The 19,783-nt window shown below is 39.7% G+C and overlaps 1 protein-coding gene across 6 annotated transcripts in view; it reads left to right on the top strand.

Moving 5' to 3' along the window:
- The window catches only part of APP (amyloid beta precursor protein), a 251,072-nt gene that overhangs the window by 130,167 nt on the left and 101,122 nt on the right, over nt 1-19,783 (top strand). For all 6 annotated transcript variants that reach the window (XM_081064208.1, XM_081064206.1, XM_081064205.1 and 3 more), the window contains exon 6: nt 9,782-9,984. In XM_081064208.1, coding sequence (XP_080920334.1) covers nt 9,782-9,984 — 203 coding nt within the window. The remainder of the gene's footprint in view (nt 1-9,781; nt 9,985-19,783) is intronic.

The following is a 19,783-nucleotide window of genomic DNA, read 5'->3' as shown; positions in this document are numbered from 1 at the left end:
AGAAATGACCTTCATGGCTTGTTTTTTCCCACCGGACTCTACGTATCATCCTTAAAGCTTAAGATTCAGAACAGACCTTTTTATATCCCAACACCGGTGTGCTGAAGAAGTTGTGCCAGTTTTCCTATAAACTGACCCATGCTTTGATATTATTTATATTTCCAATGTTTTTCTCTATTTGTTGGAATATTCTTCTACCTATAAGCATGTACTCACATCGTGGAGAAAAGAGAAATTATTTTTCAGATGTTCTGTCCACGTACTACAGGTTTACACAAAAGCTTGGTGATGCTTCTCTTACCTTTTTTTATGTCACTCCTATACTTTAGAAGTTCACTCAATTAAACAGAGCAGAGTTTGTTTACAAGTTGTTGTGAAGGGAAGTTCATTTTATACTAAACTGTCAGTTTTATAATCTTTTTTAAGTTTTTTTCATGCCTAGCACTTTTTAGTGAATACAATTAATTTGATTCTTGGAATGGGCAAGAATCTTAGCAACCAATGCACAGATGAAATTAATACTGGATTCTGTAGTGTTCTGTTAATATCTGTTAATATTCTGTTAACATATTGTGCCCTGTGATACAAGGATTCTGAAAATATAATCTATAATACCGTTCTGTTTTTTTGTTTGGTTTTACTTTAGAGATGAAGGAATTTTATATTGTCTTAAGATCTTTCCTAGGGCTACCTACAATCTGAATTTTTCATGTTTTCTAATGAAGAAAACCAGACTGTATGTAATTGTCATAGAATACATCAATTTGGAGTGTTCTGGAGGAATAGTTTAATAGTATATAGTCATGATGCCATTCATTTATTTAACGCTCTTTTTGAGCATATTCTGTCAGGTGTCGTACCAAGTACTATGTGTGTGGCCTTTGTTTTCTCTCTTACATGGTACTTACTGTGTGTCAGGTACTGTTCTAAGCGCATTACAAATATAAACCCTTTTCTCCCTCATCACACCACTGTAAATGAAGGTGCCTCTTCATTTACAGAGAGGCACAGAGAGGTTAAGTAACTTGCACAATGTCAAGGAGCTAGGATTCAAATCCAGGCAGTGTGGCCCCAGAGTTCATACTTCTAACCACTCCACCATGTTGTAGGAACCCCGCCTCCTCGGACCCTGCATTCTACTGGCTCTGACAGAGGCAAGAGGCAGGGATCACTGTTGTTTCTGCTCTAGAATTTGAGAATGTGGGCAGCCTAGAGGCCTTTCACTTGGTTTTGTTGTATCTTTTTTATTTCAAATCAGAACAAAGCACAGTCTCACACTCTTCCCATAACTACCCTACCCCATAGTCCGTCCTCTTTGCCAGGGGTCAGCGAATTTTCTGTAAAGGACCAGATAGTAAACATTTTAGGTTCTGTGGTCCACATGCCATTTCTGTGAAATCTTTTCTTTTTACAATTTTTTAAAAATATAAAAACCACCCTTAGGTCACGGGATTTACAAACACGAATCAGAGGCCATAGCTTGCCACGCCTCGTCAATGCCGTTGCTCATTTAACCTTCGTTGAGCACTCTTTGTGTTCTTGTCAGCTGAATCCATTTCAGATACTTGGGTTTTCCTCCCTCCTGCCACAGGACCTTTGCACGTGTTCTCTCTGCTCAGCTTGGTGCAGAGCTGTCTTCAGCTCCCAGACTTCATTACCTTTGGGCCTCTTTAAGGTTACAGCACTGTCGTCCCTTACTTCCTCATAGATGCTTCACCGTACACCCCAGATCTGGTCAGATCTCATTCTTATCTCCTAGCAATTGATAATTGTTATCATGGTCGTAATTTTACATGTATGTGGGTGATGATGTCACTGTCTTTTTGGCTGTTAGCCTCCTGAACTACCCTCACTCCCTACGGTGTCTCTAGCTGCTGGCACAATGTCCCTAACGAGCTTCCCAGCTTCCACTCTTGTCTCCCTAGGGTCCACTCTTCATTCAGCAACCACAACCACACCTAACAATTTACACGTTAAGTCTGATTGAGTGATTCCTGTGGCACATTATGTAAACATGTATGCCCTGCCTGCCTCCGCCACCTTAACTTGTCCCCCTTATTCGCTCCCTCCTAAGCTTACTGGCTCTTTGTCGTGGTTTTTATCTTGGTCTTGCTAAGCTTGTCTTGTCCTTATGCCAGGGCCTTTGCATTTGCTCTTACTCCTGCTTTAACCATCCACCCACACAGACTTGCAGGATTTCATGTTTCAGTTCACATGTCCCCTTCTAAGTGGCCTTCCCTGTCCACCCTATTTGAAATGCTACCTCTGTCCCACACACACATCTATTTTCTTTCGTATTTGCGCCTATTGTGCCTTCCTCACTAAAATGTATGTTTAAAAAGATCAGACACTTTGTCATGCTCACTTGTCTACCCTAGTGCCTACTGTGGCACCTGTTAATTGACTGACTGGTATATGGTATAGAGAAGCACTTAATAGAATGGTTAGATAAATAGAATGGTTTGATAAAGGAGGGAATTACCATGTTTTGCCCGTTATCAATCGTTGTATATCCTTTCAACTCAAATATATAACTATCCATTGACTAAAGAAAAAATATCTGAATACCTGGCCTCTGCAATTTAGTCTACCTCACTGTTAAAACTCAGTGCCTGTGTGAAATTTTCGTGGAGTCAAGCTTATGCACTTGTTATTCCTGATTTTGTATTATATGGATATGTCTGCCTCATCCTCACACCCATGTTTCACATCCTTCCAGCTCAGACACCTCTAGCTCGCCAGAATCACTTTCTCCTTTGATTTTCTAAAGCTTTTAGTATACAGTATGTCTGTTACTCATACAGTAATTAGTGTAGATTTTCCCCCTCAGGATAGGCATTGATTAAATGTATAAGAATTAAGATACATCTTAATTTTAGATTAAGATTGTGATCTATAGCTCACCCTTACTTGCCTGAGTCATGAATTTTCACTGTCACAGTTTTGTCCTTACCATTCTAAAGTAGGAGCCTGTAACCCAGGCCCAAGTTTGGTTTGTAAACTGCAAGGAATGCCTTTAGCTACAAATGACAGAATATCCACCATTGGTGGTAGGGAGCCCTAGGATGGTGTAGAGATGAAAAGATGCCACCTCACCGTGCCATCCTTATCAGCTTCTGCTGTTTAAAGTTTATAATCTCAATATTGAGAGATGGCTATTGCCCTTCCAGGTAGCAAGAAAATAAAATGAACTAAAGTTCTCTGACCACTGAATATAAACTTTCTCATCCGTAAAGTAAACACATTCCTTAGAAGACGCCCTGGAATAACAAGCAGGTGTCCTCTGGACTTCTGATTATTGGAAATGTGTCGTTCACATGACCTTCACTAGCTGCAAAGGAGTCATGACACAGAATAGGGCTTCTTTCTTTCTCTGGTCAAGGAAGGGATGGGGAGTTGGGAATGGCTTTGGGGTAGCTTATGGACAATTTCTGCTATAGGATATCTGTCAGAAGAGAAAGTTAATCAAATTCTTAGAGATCCTTTAACTGAAAAATTAATACCTACTACCAAAGGTGGTAGGCATGGAGGCTCCAAAATCCATGGTTTGACCTCAGCCTGCCCTTGCTAGCTTGGGCCACAGATGAGCTGATGTTGGCTGCTATTAAAGACTGTTCCCATTCCTGGCTGGATACACAAGTTAAATGAAGGCCAATAAAACATGACCAAGAAAGAGTGATTATGGGGAATAAAGGTACTGGTGCCTGTGGATCCTGTCATTCTTATAGTTCAAACAATAAGACACTCTGCCTTGTATTTTACTGCAAACTGAGCAGTTTTTGCTCAGTGGAGAGCCTTTCTGGGAGGTAAGCAGGCAATGTAACTGTCATGGCCAAGCTCAGAATGCAAGTACAAGTCCAAAATTCTGGAATCTAGGCACCTCTACGAATTTCAGAGTTGGAAGGGACCTGAGAGGCACTATTCCCTCTCTCTCAGGATTTCCAAGTTAGAATCCTCACTTAATGTTTTAGGATCTATGATTTCTCTATAATAAAGTTTAAATTTTACATTTAGATGATGATAATAATAATACCCACTACCTAAGAATTGTCAAAACAACTATACTGAAACTCAGTAGACTGCAAAAGAGAAAGCTATGAGGATCAGTTTTACTATAGTTAACAGATTCTAATACTACAACATTAAAAGTAGATAACTTCTTTTTTAGTAATCATCAAAACATATCATGATTGAGCATAAAAATTCATTTACAGAATATCTGAATTAATGATTGAATTAATTTAGAAAATCAGTTACTTAACTAACCATAATTAGTGAGGCCATGACTGAAAGAGCTGTAGATTAAAATATCAGTACACACACAAACACACTTCATAATCATTTTTTCCCTCAAGCCCCTCATCTTTGTGTCCTTATGGAATGGAGAGTTTGGAGAAGAGGTATATTTTTTTCAGATTTGGAGGCCCTGAAAATACAATTTTATCAACTGAAAGAGGTCTTACTCTCGAGCGTTTATTAGCATGTTTCAGAGAAGTGAGACATTATACCAGCAGTCTACTCTCCCTTTCAGTCCTTTTTACTGAACTGTGTAAGGTACATGAACAGAAATGTACATATCACAGGTGTGGGGGAGGAAGAAACTTCGCTCTCTCTTCAAGGTTCTTTCGGCTGATCTAATGACCAAATAGACGAGACAGATTAACAAGAGAAAATAACTAAATGTAACACAGGTAGGCATGGAAACCCCACTTATAATATTTGAGAGAGTCAGAGGCTCCACATTCATGACAGAAAAGGAAAATGGGTATATATGACATTCTGAGCTTAGTGTCACCTTGGGGCTTCAGAGGTGGGGGAGGTCATCGCAGGACAATAAGAAGAACAGATAACAGATGTTCACTAATTAGAACTTTGCCCTGCCCTAGGGATGTGTAAAAAGTCATTTTTGGTGCTCTTACCATGGTGGGTGGAGGAAAAGGGAGCGGGTGTTTCTCTTGAGCTGCAGGGTCTCAATTGCCTTTAGCTCAAAACAATCCACATACCACAGAGACACATCTTGGGGTGACTCGTTCTGAACCCCTACACAGGTGTACAGCTGGATGAATTTTCAAAATGGAACACAGCCAGATAGCTGACAATCAGGCTGAAACACAGCCTTGCCAGCCCCCAGACTGCCCTACCCTTTCCCTCCGTCACTAACCTTCCCCACTTGCCATAGTGGAACACCCCTGAGTTTTGTCAGTGCTGAGGAATACATTTGCATAGGTGATATAAATAGAATCAGATGGTGGGTTCTGTTTTGTTTTGTTTTGTTTTCCTTAGCTCTCCTCATCTTGAAACGTTTATTTGGAATCACAGCAAATAAGCTTCTTATATATTTTCTCTCATTTTTCTGGCAACTTCTAGTTTCTTCATTTAACAGCAGTAATTCCAAACATTGTTTTGCTCTGGGACACACTGTCTTACCCAGTCATTGTACCCTCTATGTTAAACTGGCAACTGTAAGCTGGGACACAGAGGGGAAGAACTGTCTGCCTTTCTTTCCTGGTTTTTTTCTTTTTTTTTTTTTTTTTTTATTTCTTTTATTTTCTCTCACTATTCCCAACTCTGGGTGACTCTTTCTTCCCCTTTCTAGATCAGCACATAAGTGTCTGAGCATCTTCCTGCTGACACTTGCCCCTCTGGTTTCCCCTGGTTGTTTGTAGCCTTTTGGGAACTCACAGCTGTTCTGTTTTCACTCGCCCCTCATCACTGCAGTAGTTCAGGTCTCCTGATTGTCCAATTCACATAAACCATGGGAATCAGCTTTCTCTCTGCCATTTCCTCTCCTTTGTCCTACAAAGGGTAAGAAAAAAATCAGTCTTAAGAGAGACTATGGAAGGAGACAGCTTGTTTAGAGAATGCAAATGGTGAATTGTTTTGCATGACTTAAAACAAAAGCAGTTAACACTGGTACGTGAATCAAAATGTTTCACTATCTAAAGAGAATGTCAGGGAAGGCCAATGCAAGTGAATTCTATCCAGGTCAGATTTTATTTAGAAATACAAGGAGAATCACCTTCATGAGCTAGTATATCCTTCACCTCCTAAAGTCTTGCATGCTGACACAAAATGTTATCAGCAGTGATTTATTTCCTCATAGTAATGTCCCTTTGACCCTTTAACCTCCTTATTAAATTCACATACTTCTGAGGTGCTCAGCATTTTCAGATAGTTCCCTCATTCTTTAGAAGTGTTGCTCATGAGTGGAATTTAAAAGCTGTGAAGTCCATCTACCATAAATTGACAGACGCTAAAATGTGTGAAGGTGACATGAATATTTTACCATGTTCCCAAGGTATTATTTTGTTGTGAGTTGTTTGATTGTTTATTTTTATAAGGAAATCACTTTATGATGCTTATGACACTTCCCTAAACTGGCCCCTGCTTGCGTCTTCTTTCCCTGTGATCCGCTTTGCAAAACCTGGTCACCTTAGTCATGTCACAGAACAAAACTTGCCAGGAACTGAAGCAGAGGTGGAAAAGTAATTTTCCCCCTTTCTGTCTTTCCTGCTGTTTATGAAAACTGATATTGGAAGTTGTAATGTTGGCATGTTTGGCATTCTTTAGGAAGAGGCAACATCATTAAAACAACTGTCTGCTACTGTTTTAATAGTGTTCACATAAATAATTGGATTCATGGACATTTAAATTTAATTCTCGAAATCAAAGCTATGGTAATCAGGACCCGAGTTCTCTTAGGCCTAGTAATTTAATTCCTCCTCCAGCTGAACTATTATGTGTCTCTGTTCCTTGTTATTATGCCAGTAAATTGCTCAGACAGATGTAGTGATGGATGACGGGCGTAAAACTATTTTGCTCTTGTTCGTGGCTAGACGCATACCAGAATGCAGATGACTTTAAACACAGCTGTTTTTGGAAGCACATTTTCTGTTTGGAGCTGTAAGTGCAACATTCTAGTCATAACAGGAGGTGTAGGGAAGTTCCTGGGGGTACCCAGGGTCGTGTTTGCACTGCCCCACCTGGAAGCACAATGCTGTCTGAACCCTGGATCACGTACTTGGATCCTGTCACTCCATACATGCCTCGTGACAGCATGCACGTTCATGGTTTCAGGAGAATACTCCTTTGATTTGATTTTTCTCCCTGGTTTTATCTGAATTTTCCACTTAACTTAGAGAACTAAATAGCATCGGTACCTATGATTTTATTGACTACAGAAGAGAGCTCGCACACAATAAATTGTCTGATGACATACATCGAGTCATCTTTATTTTTTTCACAAGTGGTATGACATTGAGACTCTATAGAAAAATGAGACAGAAGCATACTGGGCAAAATTTGGGGCATCAGAGCACCTGTTAAGTTTAGGATTCTTTTGCGATGTTGACTCAGGTGGTCGATTTTGGTGCAAGAATTCAGGCAATCAAGAAATCAATGCTTGTACCCCAGTTATCTCTGAGCAGATGAAGGCTATACCTACCATCTGATTATCAATACCAACGTTTTTCTCTTCCTCTTCTTCTTACCTACTTCTTGTGGAAATCAGCTTTCAAACATAGTCGGGAAAGAGAATAGATTTCTGTGGTGTCGAAAATGTTAAAATAACCAAATAAGGTTTTCTGTATTAACTCTTCATTTATTAACACACCAATAATTAATTATTCTCAATGTTTTTGTTTAATACGTTTCTCCTTTTTCTTTTCTTGAGCCACGTGCTTCACCCTCTTTGTGTGTTTTCACTCATTATCCCTTGCATCATATTGAATCGGAATCTGAAGGCTTTCCACTGGGGGTCATACATATCTCTCATATATTTATAGATCCTTCATATATTCAAGTTCTTTCAATTCTGAGTTAACAAGGAAATTGTGTCTTGTGCTGTATGCATCTCGCCAAATATCTTTCCCTTTTTCGCCCTCAGCAAAGTTAGTTGTGGCTGTGCTGTGGGACGGTCAGTTTTTGAAAGCCTTTTGCCATCTTCTTTTCTGTCTTCCTAGATGATGGAAATCTGCCTGTTTCCCTCATAGGTTACAAATCCGATTTCCTAGACCCTGCCTAACTCACACCAGCATTCCATGGAGGTTGTGTCTGACACAAGCTCTCCAGGTTCCCCTCCCTTCTTCCTCAATAAGCCTCTGGTGGGCAAGAATCAGCATTGGGGAGGAGTACTCCTGTGCTGTCTCTTTTTTCAGGACAAACGTAAATGTCAAACCACTGCGTTCAGTCCTATTGCTATGGTGCTTCTTGCATCTGCCAGAGCAGATACTCCTGATATGTTGAAATATTCTTCCACATCTAGCTCTTTTTCCTGTCTTGGTTTTGTCATCCAATCAAGTAAGAATCATCTATTTCTCCTGTCTGGCCAGGAGAGGTCATCCTGGCCAGATGACCATTGTGAGAGGTCATCCCTGTAATATAGTGGAATGGGATATACTTTCATGACTTAACACTTTTCCAGTTTTCATTTATCATTTTTCAAATGCCCTCGGTGACGTCTGTACTGGCAGGTACATAATTGTCATAAGGGATATTTTACTAGAACGTTCTTAAGTTCCAGACATGCCCTTTTTTTCCCATCCAAATTTGCCGATTTTTTTACCACCGTGCGTCCCTTTTTCTGATCCCCCTCTCCAGTTACACTGTGCCTTACTGGCTATCTGTTACCAGTAGTCTGAGCATTGCATAGTGTTTAACTGGTTCTCTGAATATTGTTCCCTGACCACCAGCATCAGCATTGTTTGGGAACTTGTAGAAATGCAAATCCTCAGGTCCCATCCCAGACCCACCAAGTCAGAAACTCTGGGCCTGGTGCCGAGCAATCTCTGTTTTAATAAGCTTTCCAGGTGATTCTGATACTGTGAAATTTAAGAACCACTGAAATACCTGATATTCTGCAAAACTTACACAACTGGTAAGACCCACAGAACTATGGTTTTAGTAGGCATCACTGACCACTGGGTACTACAGTTTTATTTAAGCCAGTTTCTTCTTCCCCCTCCGTTTCCAGTTTAAACTTTCAATAGCAACATCTGAACCAATTTCCACCTACTCTTCTTGAGTATTTACTATGCAGATGCTTCATGGTATTTTCATGTACATTATGAGAGGTCATCCCTGTAATACAGTAAGCTCCAACTTGTATTGTTGTCCCCCATTTCCCCTATTTAATAGACTTTACTTTTGACAGAAGTTTTCGCTTTATAGACAATTTGAGCAAGAAGTACAGAGACCTCCCCACTACCCCATCTTCTATGGCCCCCACCCTCCATTTCCTCTGTTGTTAACATTTTGCACTAGTATGGTACATTTGACCCAATTGATACACTAACTAAAGTTCATAGTTTTTGTTAGAGTTCACTTTGTTGTGTGTTCTATTGGTTTTGACAAATGTATAATGTTGTGTATCCACAGTTCCAGTGTTTTACAGAGTAACTTTACTGCCCTAAAAAAATCCCCTGAGGTTTGCCTCTTCATCTGTCCCTTCTCACCCTGAACCCCTAGCAACCACTGAACTTTTTACGATTTGCATAATTTTGACTTTTTCCAGAATGTTATATACTTGGAATCATGGTATCCTCTTTTTGCAACTGTATAAACTAAGAAGAGCTGTGCACAAGGGTAGAAAGTTGCGGACCAACTGAGCTGGGATCATACTCTGACCCACTGGCTTTTCACGGCTTGGGTGTGTGTTCAATTCAGTGCCATGTTCCCATTCAGATTTCCACGTTCTCGTTCAAAATTCCTTATGGTTGCTTTTTTCTCCTTTCCTGAAATTGGTTGAAATGACTATTACTGTTACTTCTCTTTCCTGCTCCAGTGAAGACAAAGTCGTGGAGGTAGCGGAGGAGGAAGAAGTGACTGACGGGGAGGAAGAAGAAGCTGAGGATGATGAGGATGACGAGGATGGTGAGGAGGTAGAGGAAGAGGCTGAGGAACCCTATGAAGAGGCCACGGAGCGAACCACCAGCATTGCCACCACCACCACCACCACCACAGAGTCTGTGGAAGAGGTGGTCCGAGGTAACCCACTGTGGGCTGGGATCGTCTTTCTCAGGGGAAACGAAACCATCATAGCAGAGTTTGAAGTTTCTATCTAGCCCACCACCACTGCCTTCCCAACCAAAAATAAAATTCAAAACAATTCTTAATGCTTGTTGAATTCTTTGGTTAACAAGCAGTCCAACAATTCATTTCACACGATGTGAAGTCCTGTTCTGTACCTTGTGCGGGCTGCTTAGCAAATGGCAACTTGTTCTGCTACGCGCCACCAAACCAGGTGTCCCGTCCTTTGACAAAGGCTGAATTAGGTAGGTGACCTGGGTTGTCATTCCCCTGGCGGTGGGGCTGTCTTACACTCCATCGCCTGTTGCCTCTTCCACCACGTACGCTATGAGTTCCTGGAGGGCAAGGACTGGATTTTAGTTAGTATTGTGCCTTAGAGAAAGTTTAATTAAGTCTTAGTTGAGGACGTAGTTGCAATTAGATTTCATTAAAGAAGACGGATATTTGATGAGTATCACATTATTTTTTTGCTGTAAGATTTAACTTGGTCGATTTGTATTGCCTTTATTTTATTGGGGGAAGTGACAGTGCCTTCTTCGAGAGGTAGATGTAGTGTTAATACCTTAAACTTTCTTTTTCTGTTTAATGAATGCTCCCCGTGGGAATGTTGTGAACTGAATGAACTTAAAGACTTCCCTTTTTTCTCAATGAAACGAAGGCAAGCATTTGAGTTTACACTTTACAACCAAGTGTTATGGTAACAACTAGTGAATTCCTGGGTGGACTTTCTTAAAGGGTATTTGTATGTTTTACAGGGAAAGAAAAAGATAGTCCTAGGATTAGATTGAATGAATATGGAGGCATTTGGTGAATTTCAGTGTACTACAAATACTTTTAAAGTCTACTCACAAATGTTCTAACAGTGTAGGTCTTTCTTTCACTTTTTATTACAGTAAAATTATTGCAGCTCTGTTGTTAAACTGGAGCTTAAAATGGGATGCTTTCTCTGCCTTGAGATACCTAATGATCACTGCGGTATCTTCTCTTCATTGCATTTTTACAACTTTATTGATGTACAATTTACATATAAAGTTCACTTATTTTAAGTGTATAAGCGTGTAATTCAGTAGCTTTAATAAATTTACCAAATTGTGCAGCCATCACCATAATCCAGTCCTAGAACATTTTCGTCATCCCAATAACACAACCCATTCACCGTTAATCCTTGTTCTCACCACCAGCCCCAAGCAACAACTATCTACTTTATGTCACTACAGATTTGCCTTTTCTAGACATTTAATATAAGTGAGGTCATATGTGGTGTTTTGGTGTCTGTCTTCTTTCACTTAACATAGTGTGTTTGAGGTTCTGCATTTCTTTAACTTACTTTTAAAACTGAGATTATTCTGAATCGAATGCTCAGAATTCACAATCCATTGTATCACATAGTCTTTAAGAAAAAGATACGGTACATGATAGATGGTTTATCATTCCCTACTTAGTAACAATTTCTTATTCAATTTAGCACATAAGTGCTTGTGTAAGTAGATATACATGTAAGTAAATGCACACTTTGAGGCAGTTTTTAAATACCTATGGAATCCTTTCCCAGGGTGTTTTTCATATGCCATATAGGGCCATCTGTGATAGATCTGGCCAAATGAACTTGTTAGCTTCAATTTTCCTAGCAGGGAAAGACATTTTTCAGGACTTTTCCTTTTGAAATCTAAAAGGCATGTGAATGCAAATTACAACATCTAATAATCTGCAGTGGGGTTGACATTCTTGTGATTTCCATCAAGACAGCTGTTTACACAATAATCAATGTCCACTTTTCAACATTAGCTTTTAATGTTGGTTTAAGCCATTTACTAGGCTCAGTGGATTGTACGATGAGAACACACAGGATGGCTGATCCTCATGGATGTGAAAATGTAGGAGGAAAGAGAAGTCAAATAAATACAAAGTCATCTGCACAGTAAGAACAATGGGCCGATAGCCTACTTCAAAGAGTAAGAGATTGATTGGAGAAGGCATTTGAAGTAACTGGAAGGGCTGTGTCATGTCTATTGCTGGATTTTGTGATAGGGTATTTTGGAGTCGGTAAGAAGAGCAAACCCAGTATGATGCTACCAGAATATACATGGCATGCGGCATGCTTGACAGACAGCGTCAGTCCAATATAAAGTAAGCAGACATCTTGCAGAGTAGTTTCAAGAAATCAGGTTGGGACTAAAATGTGGAGACCTTTAAGGCAGGCTGGCAAGTATGGACGTTGACTCAGGGTGATGAATTCAAGACCTACTATGTGTTGAGATTTTTCTGGTAGAAACAATGAAGACCTTTTGTGTTGATGTTACTGCTATTGGGGGGAGGTGAACAGAAAGTGAGGTAACATGTATTTCAATGAGAGGATGCCGTATAAACTTAAGCCCATAGTTCAGACCAAGACAGAATTCTCTTGGCGCTACTAAGGTCTTGTTATGTTCTAAATTAAGTCCCGTCCTTTTTGCTTCAGTTTTCTGTAAATGTACTATTATTAGACAGTAAGATAGAACTTGAGGGACATATATATGTGACAGTATATTCTATAGAAAGACAAAGGACCTTAAAAGAGAATTTCATTATTATAAAAATCTCCAGGCTAGAGACACGAAAAAGAAATAGCCTTAAAAGATAACAAATTAATGATGTTGATGGCAAGAAGAGGATGAAAGCGACTTTCTAAAAGTATATACCTGGCAGCCATTTAGAGGTCCCACATGTTAATGCCAGAAATAGAAGAGCTTTTAGTGGAAATTCAGCCACTCTCATCTAAGACTCCTGAAATGGGCAAAAGCTACAATTGAGGCAAGTCTTTCTGGGAAAAGAGGCCTAAGAAGGGAAACATGTTAAGGTATACCATAACATATCAGAGAGCGTTCTGTATTCCCAGCTAGTTCTAATAAAGAAGTAGATGCCACCATTAAAGGGACCAGGTACATAGAGCCCTTTCCCTCCACGAAGCCCCCTTTCCTTCCTTCTTTGGTATAGAAGGTGAGTTATGGGCCTTCCCTGATGAAGAGCAAAGGCAATGCTAACTTTGTAAAACTCTAATTTCAAGTAGCCTCCCTCTGCACTGAAAATAAAAATCAGAAGTGACTTCCGAGGAAGAGATAATGAAAAAAGACTTGTAATCTAGTTTTCAATGTTAATGTTTCAGTGCCAGAGAGAAAATGTGATTTTCAACCATACTTAATAAGAAAATTGTTTTTTCATTACCAATATATTGCTACTAATACGAGTCTTTAATGTACTTCACAAGAGAAAACGCAATACTTTTCTGAAATTTAAGAGAAATCAGCAGAGGGAAGAAAAATGTAGGACATTTCAGTCGGGTCATAAAATTTCCAGCCATTTTGTATTAGCGTCAGTGACACCAAAGTGGAAGAAGTCAGTTTTAACGGTGTTACTGATTCCTAGAGAAAGGTGTTACTTGAAAGTGAGCTCACTGAAGCATCCATCTGGCTTGTTCATTGTATTCGGTTGTTAAGAAAAACTTGGATATGACTCTAATGGGATAAGCCAATACTAATTTGAATGCAATAGTTTATTTAGACCCTTGCTCCTAATTTCTGTGTTTTGGGTAGTGAATACTCTTCATAAACCCAAGACATCAAGATAATTTCTGACTCAACCATGTGGTCTAAGCTAATAATACATGAGTATTGTAGTAAGTGACATAATCTTTGATTTAATCTAGTCAATTTGGTCCATCCAGAGTAAGGAACTCTGTTTTTCGGCTTATGTTCATTTCTTCAGCAAATGTTCCTTATGCCCCTGCTGATCGATCGCTAGGCTCTCTGCTGCTGTGGCAGATGTAATGGGGGGCGGGGTTAGCTAGTGTTGCGTTGTGGCAGATTGGGCTGGAATTTCTGGGTTTTCAGAATCACCACTTCCTTTACTCTTTAGGGTAGTAGTTCTATTTTTTTAATCCTTGTAACTGTGTTGTGTAGTAGAAAGTTTACTTCCCCATGTAAAGCCAAGACATCTAAGGCCTAGAGAGATTTTGTTTAAATTGCCCAAAGCCCCAAAGCTGGTAGTGGTGAGGATTTGGACCCAGAAGGGCCAGGGTATTTCTGTGACACTAATGTCAAAATCTTTCTTGTCTTTGTCCTTTTGTTTATAAATACACACTATTTCCGTTTGACCTGTGCTTCCTTATAAATGTATAGTCCTTTGCTACAGGCATATATTCATGTTACTATGTTTCACACTGAGCATTTACTAAACTTTAGAATTATTATTTAAATAATCATCCGGAATCAGCAAACCCCATTTGTCTACATGTTATCTATGGCTGCTTTCCTGCTACAGAGGCAGAGTGGAGTAATGGCAGAAGACACCACATGGCCTACAAAGCTGAAAACATGTACTATCTGGGCCTCTATAGAAAACCTCTGCTACTAACTATTAGGGAGAAACTATGAAGTTCTTTATGTTTCAGATACTATCATACCAAGTTAATGTCATTAAGGTAGCTTTATTATGGTTAGAGGCAGACTAGTATAGATAGCATTTAAGAGAGAATTTTTAATAATTGTATGGCGTTGGTCCAGTTAAGTAACCGTGGTAAGACTGTTTGTTTCATATGAATGGTATAGAGGCTAATAGGATGTTGCGAGTTTATTGCACAAATTATTTTAGATGGTCCATGTTAGGTACTTGATGTAGTGCCTGACACATGCTATTTTAGTTTGTTTTACAAGAATAGGCTGCCCACAGTTCAATCCTGGTTCTATAACCTACCAACTGGGTAGATTTGTATCAATCAGACAACCTTTAGCCTCATCGCTTCCCACTGTAAAATGGGGTTTAATAATAACTTCCTCATTTTAATCATTTTGTGAAGATTAAATCAAGTAATTTACTGGGAAACAGTAGAGTTACTGGTAAGTACTCAATTAACAGGTGCTTTGGTTGTCATGGTTACAGGCGTCATTCTGATCCTCCAGAGAACTAAAGCTTACTACCAATTAGGAATGCTAAAGATAACAGATTGCCATCTTAATTATAAAAAGCATCACTGTGACATATCTGTACCTACTGGTATAATACAGGTGATGTTCCTAGAACTATTAAGAGTGAAAACCAGCTTAAAATATGTTTCTGGGTCAAAATGTTTTTTATGGATGTATATTGTGTAGTAGGATATCTGCAGTTAAATTTTATGTCCTGCTGAAAATTGAACCAAGATAGTATTAAATGCCACTGCATTTCAAAAGTGTGTATCATTTCTTACGGGTTATTTGAACCTCTTGGAACTTCATCTATTAAGTGGACAGAGACACTGAGGTAGGTGACTCTTTAAGTATGATGATGACATTTAAAAGTCTGATCTAAATGTTCCTTGCCTTGGGCTAGGACAGAACGCCACAGAATGAAATTATTGTTTTTCTCCCTCTGGTAACCATCAATCTGGGAGAAAGACTATGGGATTTTCTATTGGACCTTGCACCAGTGCCGACTAGACACTCCTAGGTACTGGCCATTGCACTGGCCATTGCACTGGTTGCTGGGCACACAGGCATATGGACACGGCGGGCACACTTCAGTTGCTGCCAGCCATACCTGCACACTCACTCCTAAGGAAAAACAAGACTCTCCAACCGGACTAGGAAGGAATTCTGGCAACACGCCAGAGGGAAGTGCTTGGCCTTCCACTAAGGCATTGCTGAGAAGTTGGCATTTGAGTGATTTTTAAAGGAGAATAGGGATTTGCCAGTTAATGGGGCACCAAATAGAAAGACTCATAAATCAGTGGCTGGCATTGACCTCAAGGATAGAGGAAACAAAGCTTAGTCTAATTCGCACGTCTCTGATGTTACCTGTCTGTAATGGATGTGACACAGGTATCCTGTCATTCACTAATAAGATCTTGCTTATCATTCATATTTAACATTTCACAGCTTTGGGGGGAAACTGTGAACGTGACTTGCTACGAACATGAACATATACTCACATTCTTGTGTTGGAGGCCTCAGTGCAGCCCTCCGCCACAAGACGTATTCAAAACTCCATGGTATGTTTGGAAACACGGTAAGAGGATAATGGGTCCCCTTTCGAGGAAGACTTCACCTCTGTGTTCTAAGGGCCACTCCTGTTCCTGGACCAGAAAGCAGCATCCTTTCTAATGATGCTGAGAGGACTAGTGTCGACACCAGGCCTAGATGTAGCAGGTGGCGGCCTGTTACTTCGTATCCGATGGCACGGCATCATTGATCTTGAGGTGTACTCTTTGGTAGAGGCCAAGTGAAGCATGGCACAGAGACGCTTCTTTCTACGTAGTTTAGTAGTCCCAATTTAGAAAGCCCACTCAGATACTTAGGTTATTTAAAAGTTGAGAGTGAGGAACAGAGCCATGTAAAAAGTTGTGTGTGTTTATACATTTATAATTTTCTATGTTTAGTAGGAAATTTATCGAGATGCGATTTGCATACCATACAGTGGAGAATCAGTGGTTTAATATGTTTGCAAAGATCTGCTTTGTCACATACAAAAGTTAGTTTTCAACTTCATTTTGCTTGAAATATTCCATGACTAGGAGTGCTTAGTTACTTTTCCTCTTCCATTTCTATATTGTTTTAGTTGTGTCAAGGTACTTTAATGTAATGTTAGAATAATGGAAATAAGTGTCTCCGTGCCATGCTTCACTTGGCCTCTACCAAAGACCTCAAAATCAATGGAGTAGTGGAAATAAAATGCCAAAGACATTTTTAAGCAATTATGCCGGCATTTATTAAAAATAAACATTTTCAGTCCAAATCGATTAAAAGCCAGAAACTGGATTTTTAAAGATTAGTCTTTCTCATGTCTTTTCCCAATCAGTTGGCTGCTCAAAAAATATGCAAATGTCTCAGACACAACAATTGCATGTATGTACACAATGAAGAGTTGGCAATTAGGGAAAAGAGATCAAACCTAAGAAAAGAAATCTAGCAAATAATAAGAGAGCTGTTCATTGAAACATGCATGTCACTGTCATAGGCATACCTTTTTACTATGTATTTACAAGGTCTGACAATTAATGTTCACAAAGTCATCCCAGAAAAAGTGCTACATACCTCATTTCTGAATATCACTACGGTCACCTTCAAAGTACTCCCCTTGCGAAGCTGTGTACCATCGCCAGCGCCTAGTCCACCCTTCAAAGCAATTTTGGAACTCTTTTTTTCTGGAATGTCCATCAGAGCTGTCGTAGTATTACCCTTGATGTCCTGAATGTCATAAAAATGTCTTCCTTTCAATATCTCCTGTATCTTCGGGTAAAGAAAGAAGTCATTGGGGGCCAGATCAGGTGAGTAGGGAGGATGTTCCAATACAGTTATTTGTTTACAGGCTAAAAACTGCCTCACAGATAGTGCTGTGTGAGCTGGTGCATTGTTGTGATGCAAGAGCTGTGAATTGTAGGTGAAAAGTTCAGGTCATTTTCGTCTAACTTTTTCATGCAGCCTTTTCAGCACTTCCAAATAGTAAACTTGGTTAACTGTTTGTCCAGTTGGTACAAATTCATAATGAATAATCCCTCTGATATCAAAAAACATTAGCAACATCGTTTTGACTCTTGATTTGGACTGATGGAACTTTTTTGGTCGTGAAAAACTGGCTGACTTCCATTGTGCACTTTGACACTTTGTTTTAGGGTCGTATTGGTACACCCATGTCTTATCACCAGTGATAACGCAGCCCAAAACATCGTCTTGACTTTCCCAAAGGTCTTAGCAAACTTCAACTCTCCTTTGCTTTTGTTCATCAGTGAACTCCTTTGGGACCATTTTTGCACACACTTTTCTCATGCAAAGATTTTCAGTTAAGATTTTCCTGTTTCTCTATCAATGTTTACTTGGTCTGCTATGCTTCTCACAGTTAGCCGACAATTTTGACATACAATTCAATGTATTTTTGCAATATTTTCATCAGTTCTGCTCATTACTGGCTGCCCTGACCTCTCTTCATCACTGACACGTTCTCTTCCCTCAGAAAAACGTTTAATCCATTTGTACACTGACATTTTCTTCATGACTTTATCCCCCTAAACTTGGACTCACATGTCCCTGATTTCACTTCCAATCTTACCAAGTTAAACAAGAAATGTAATGTTTGTTCGTTGCTCTAATTCAAACTCAGACATTCTCACGACGGCACACAAAAACACTCAACAACAATAATGAACGCCACTCAGCAAGACAACTACCACACATCAACACAAACACAGCTGTGAGACACTGATATACCAAGGTTATGAAACCTTACTGAGCTGTTTGTACAGTGCTGCCAATGTAAGCACATGGGGATAAGTTCATGAACTTAATTGTCAGAACTCATATGTACATTCCTCTTAATAAGCCAAAGTCTATGCAACCTTTTCCTAATCCTTTTCCTCTGGTCCTTAAAATCACTTTCTAAAGAAAGTGATTGAATCTCATATATCTCCTTTTGACATTTCAGCAGCACATAAAACATGGTTGATCACAGTTCTTCTCAAACGGTAATGTTCATGCATGTCACCCAAGGCACTTGCTACATACGGATTCTGAGCCCGCAGGTCTGGAGTGGGTCCTGAGCCCTGGGTGATGCAGGCCCTATTGGTCCTTGGACGGCACTTTCAGCAGTGGTCTCCTAGTGTTTCGTGACCTCCATTCTGTGCAGATGTAGGAGGTTGAGGCAGGGAATAAGAAACTGAAAGGGCAAACCATCCTTCTCTATGGTGTTCTTAATATAATATCAGATGTCACCAAGTGGAAAAGAATCCTGATATGTCTACCCATCAAGCCATTTTGTAAAAGTTCAACTGTTAAGACCAAGCAAATTAGAAAACTCTTAGAATTTACCTACCTCTCTTATTGTTGCTAGTTTTACTTGTGCCCATTTCCTCTCGTTTGTGTGGTATACCCAGCCGACTCCAGTTAGCCAGTAAAAGCTGATTATTAAAGTTTTGAGGAATTTGGTGAGCCACGACCATAGGTAGCTTGAAATACCAATGGTGGAAGTATTGGCACCGTGGAAATCAGCAAACTCTATAAATTGGAATGTTTGGTTTTTTTTGTTTTGTTTTGTTGTTTTGGTTTTTGTGGAGACATCCAGTTTCCCAGCACACCCCGCCTCAGAGACAATGAAAAAAATTACTTCCTCTTACTTCCACCCAAGGACATGACATCTTGTCTTGTTCAGTGTTTTGGGCTTCTTGTAATATTGTGTTGTGCTTTAGACTAGCCACATAGCTTAGAGAAAAACAAGTTTATTCCTATAACAAACAAGAAACAAAGTATCAAGAAAAGTCATAGTGGTGCCCTTTTGTGAATGCTGGGCAACACCACCAACATAAGAGTACTGATTACTTTAATCAGAGGTGTCCAAACTGCAGCCCGCAGGCCAACTGAGGCCCGCAGGCCAACTGAGGCCCACAGGCCAACTGAGGCCCGCAATCCACTTTTAATTGGCCCACAGCAAATTCCAAAAATATATTTAGTTTACTTAAATAAACCAGGTTTGGCAATACGTACTTCACATCGAGTGAGTGGCCCTGCTGTTTGTGTATTTTACCGCATATGGCCCTTGGTGAAAAATGTTGAAAAAAGTTTGGACACTCCTGCTCTAAATGCTTTACAAGTACATCTCCTTTACATGCCATTTTATAAATAATGTTTCATCCTGGAGGGATGTGAGAATAGGGTCAGGTATAATTGGAATTAGAGATAATTTGGATAGTTTTAGAGAATCAACACAATTCAGTAAAAGGCAAGTAAACTGCAGATATCTTCTAGAGATTTCCGTAACA

This window comes from Rhinolophus hipposideros (genome assembly GCF_964194185.1).
Source record: "Rhinolophus hipposideros genome assembly, chromosome: 2".
NCBI classification, from domain to species: Eukaryota; Metazoa; Chordata; class Mammalia; order Chiroptera; family Rhinolophidae; genus Rhinolophus; species Rhinolophus hipposideros.
The sequence above is the reverse complement of the archived record's forward strand: the minus strand, read 5'-3'. Positions and strand labels throughout refer to the sequence as shown.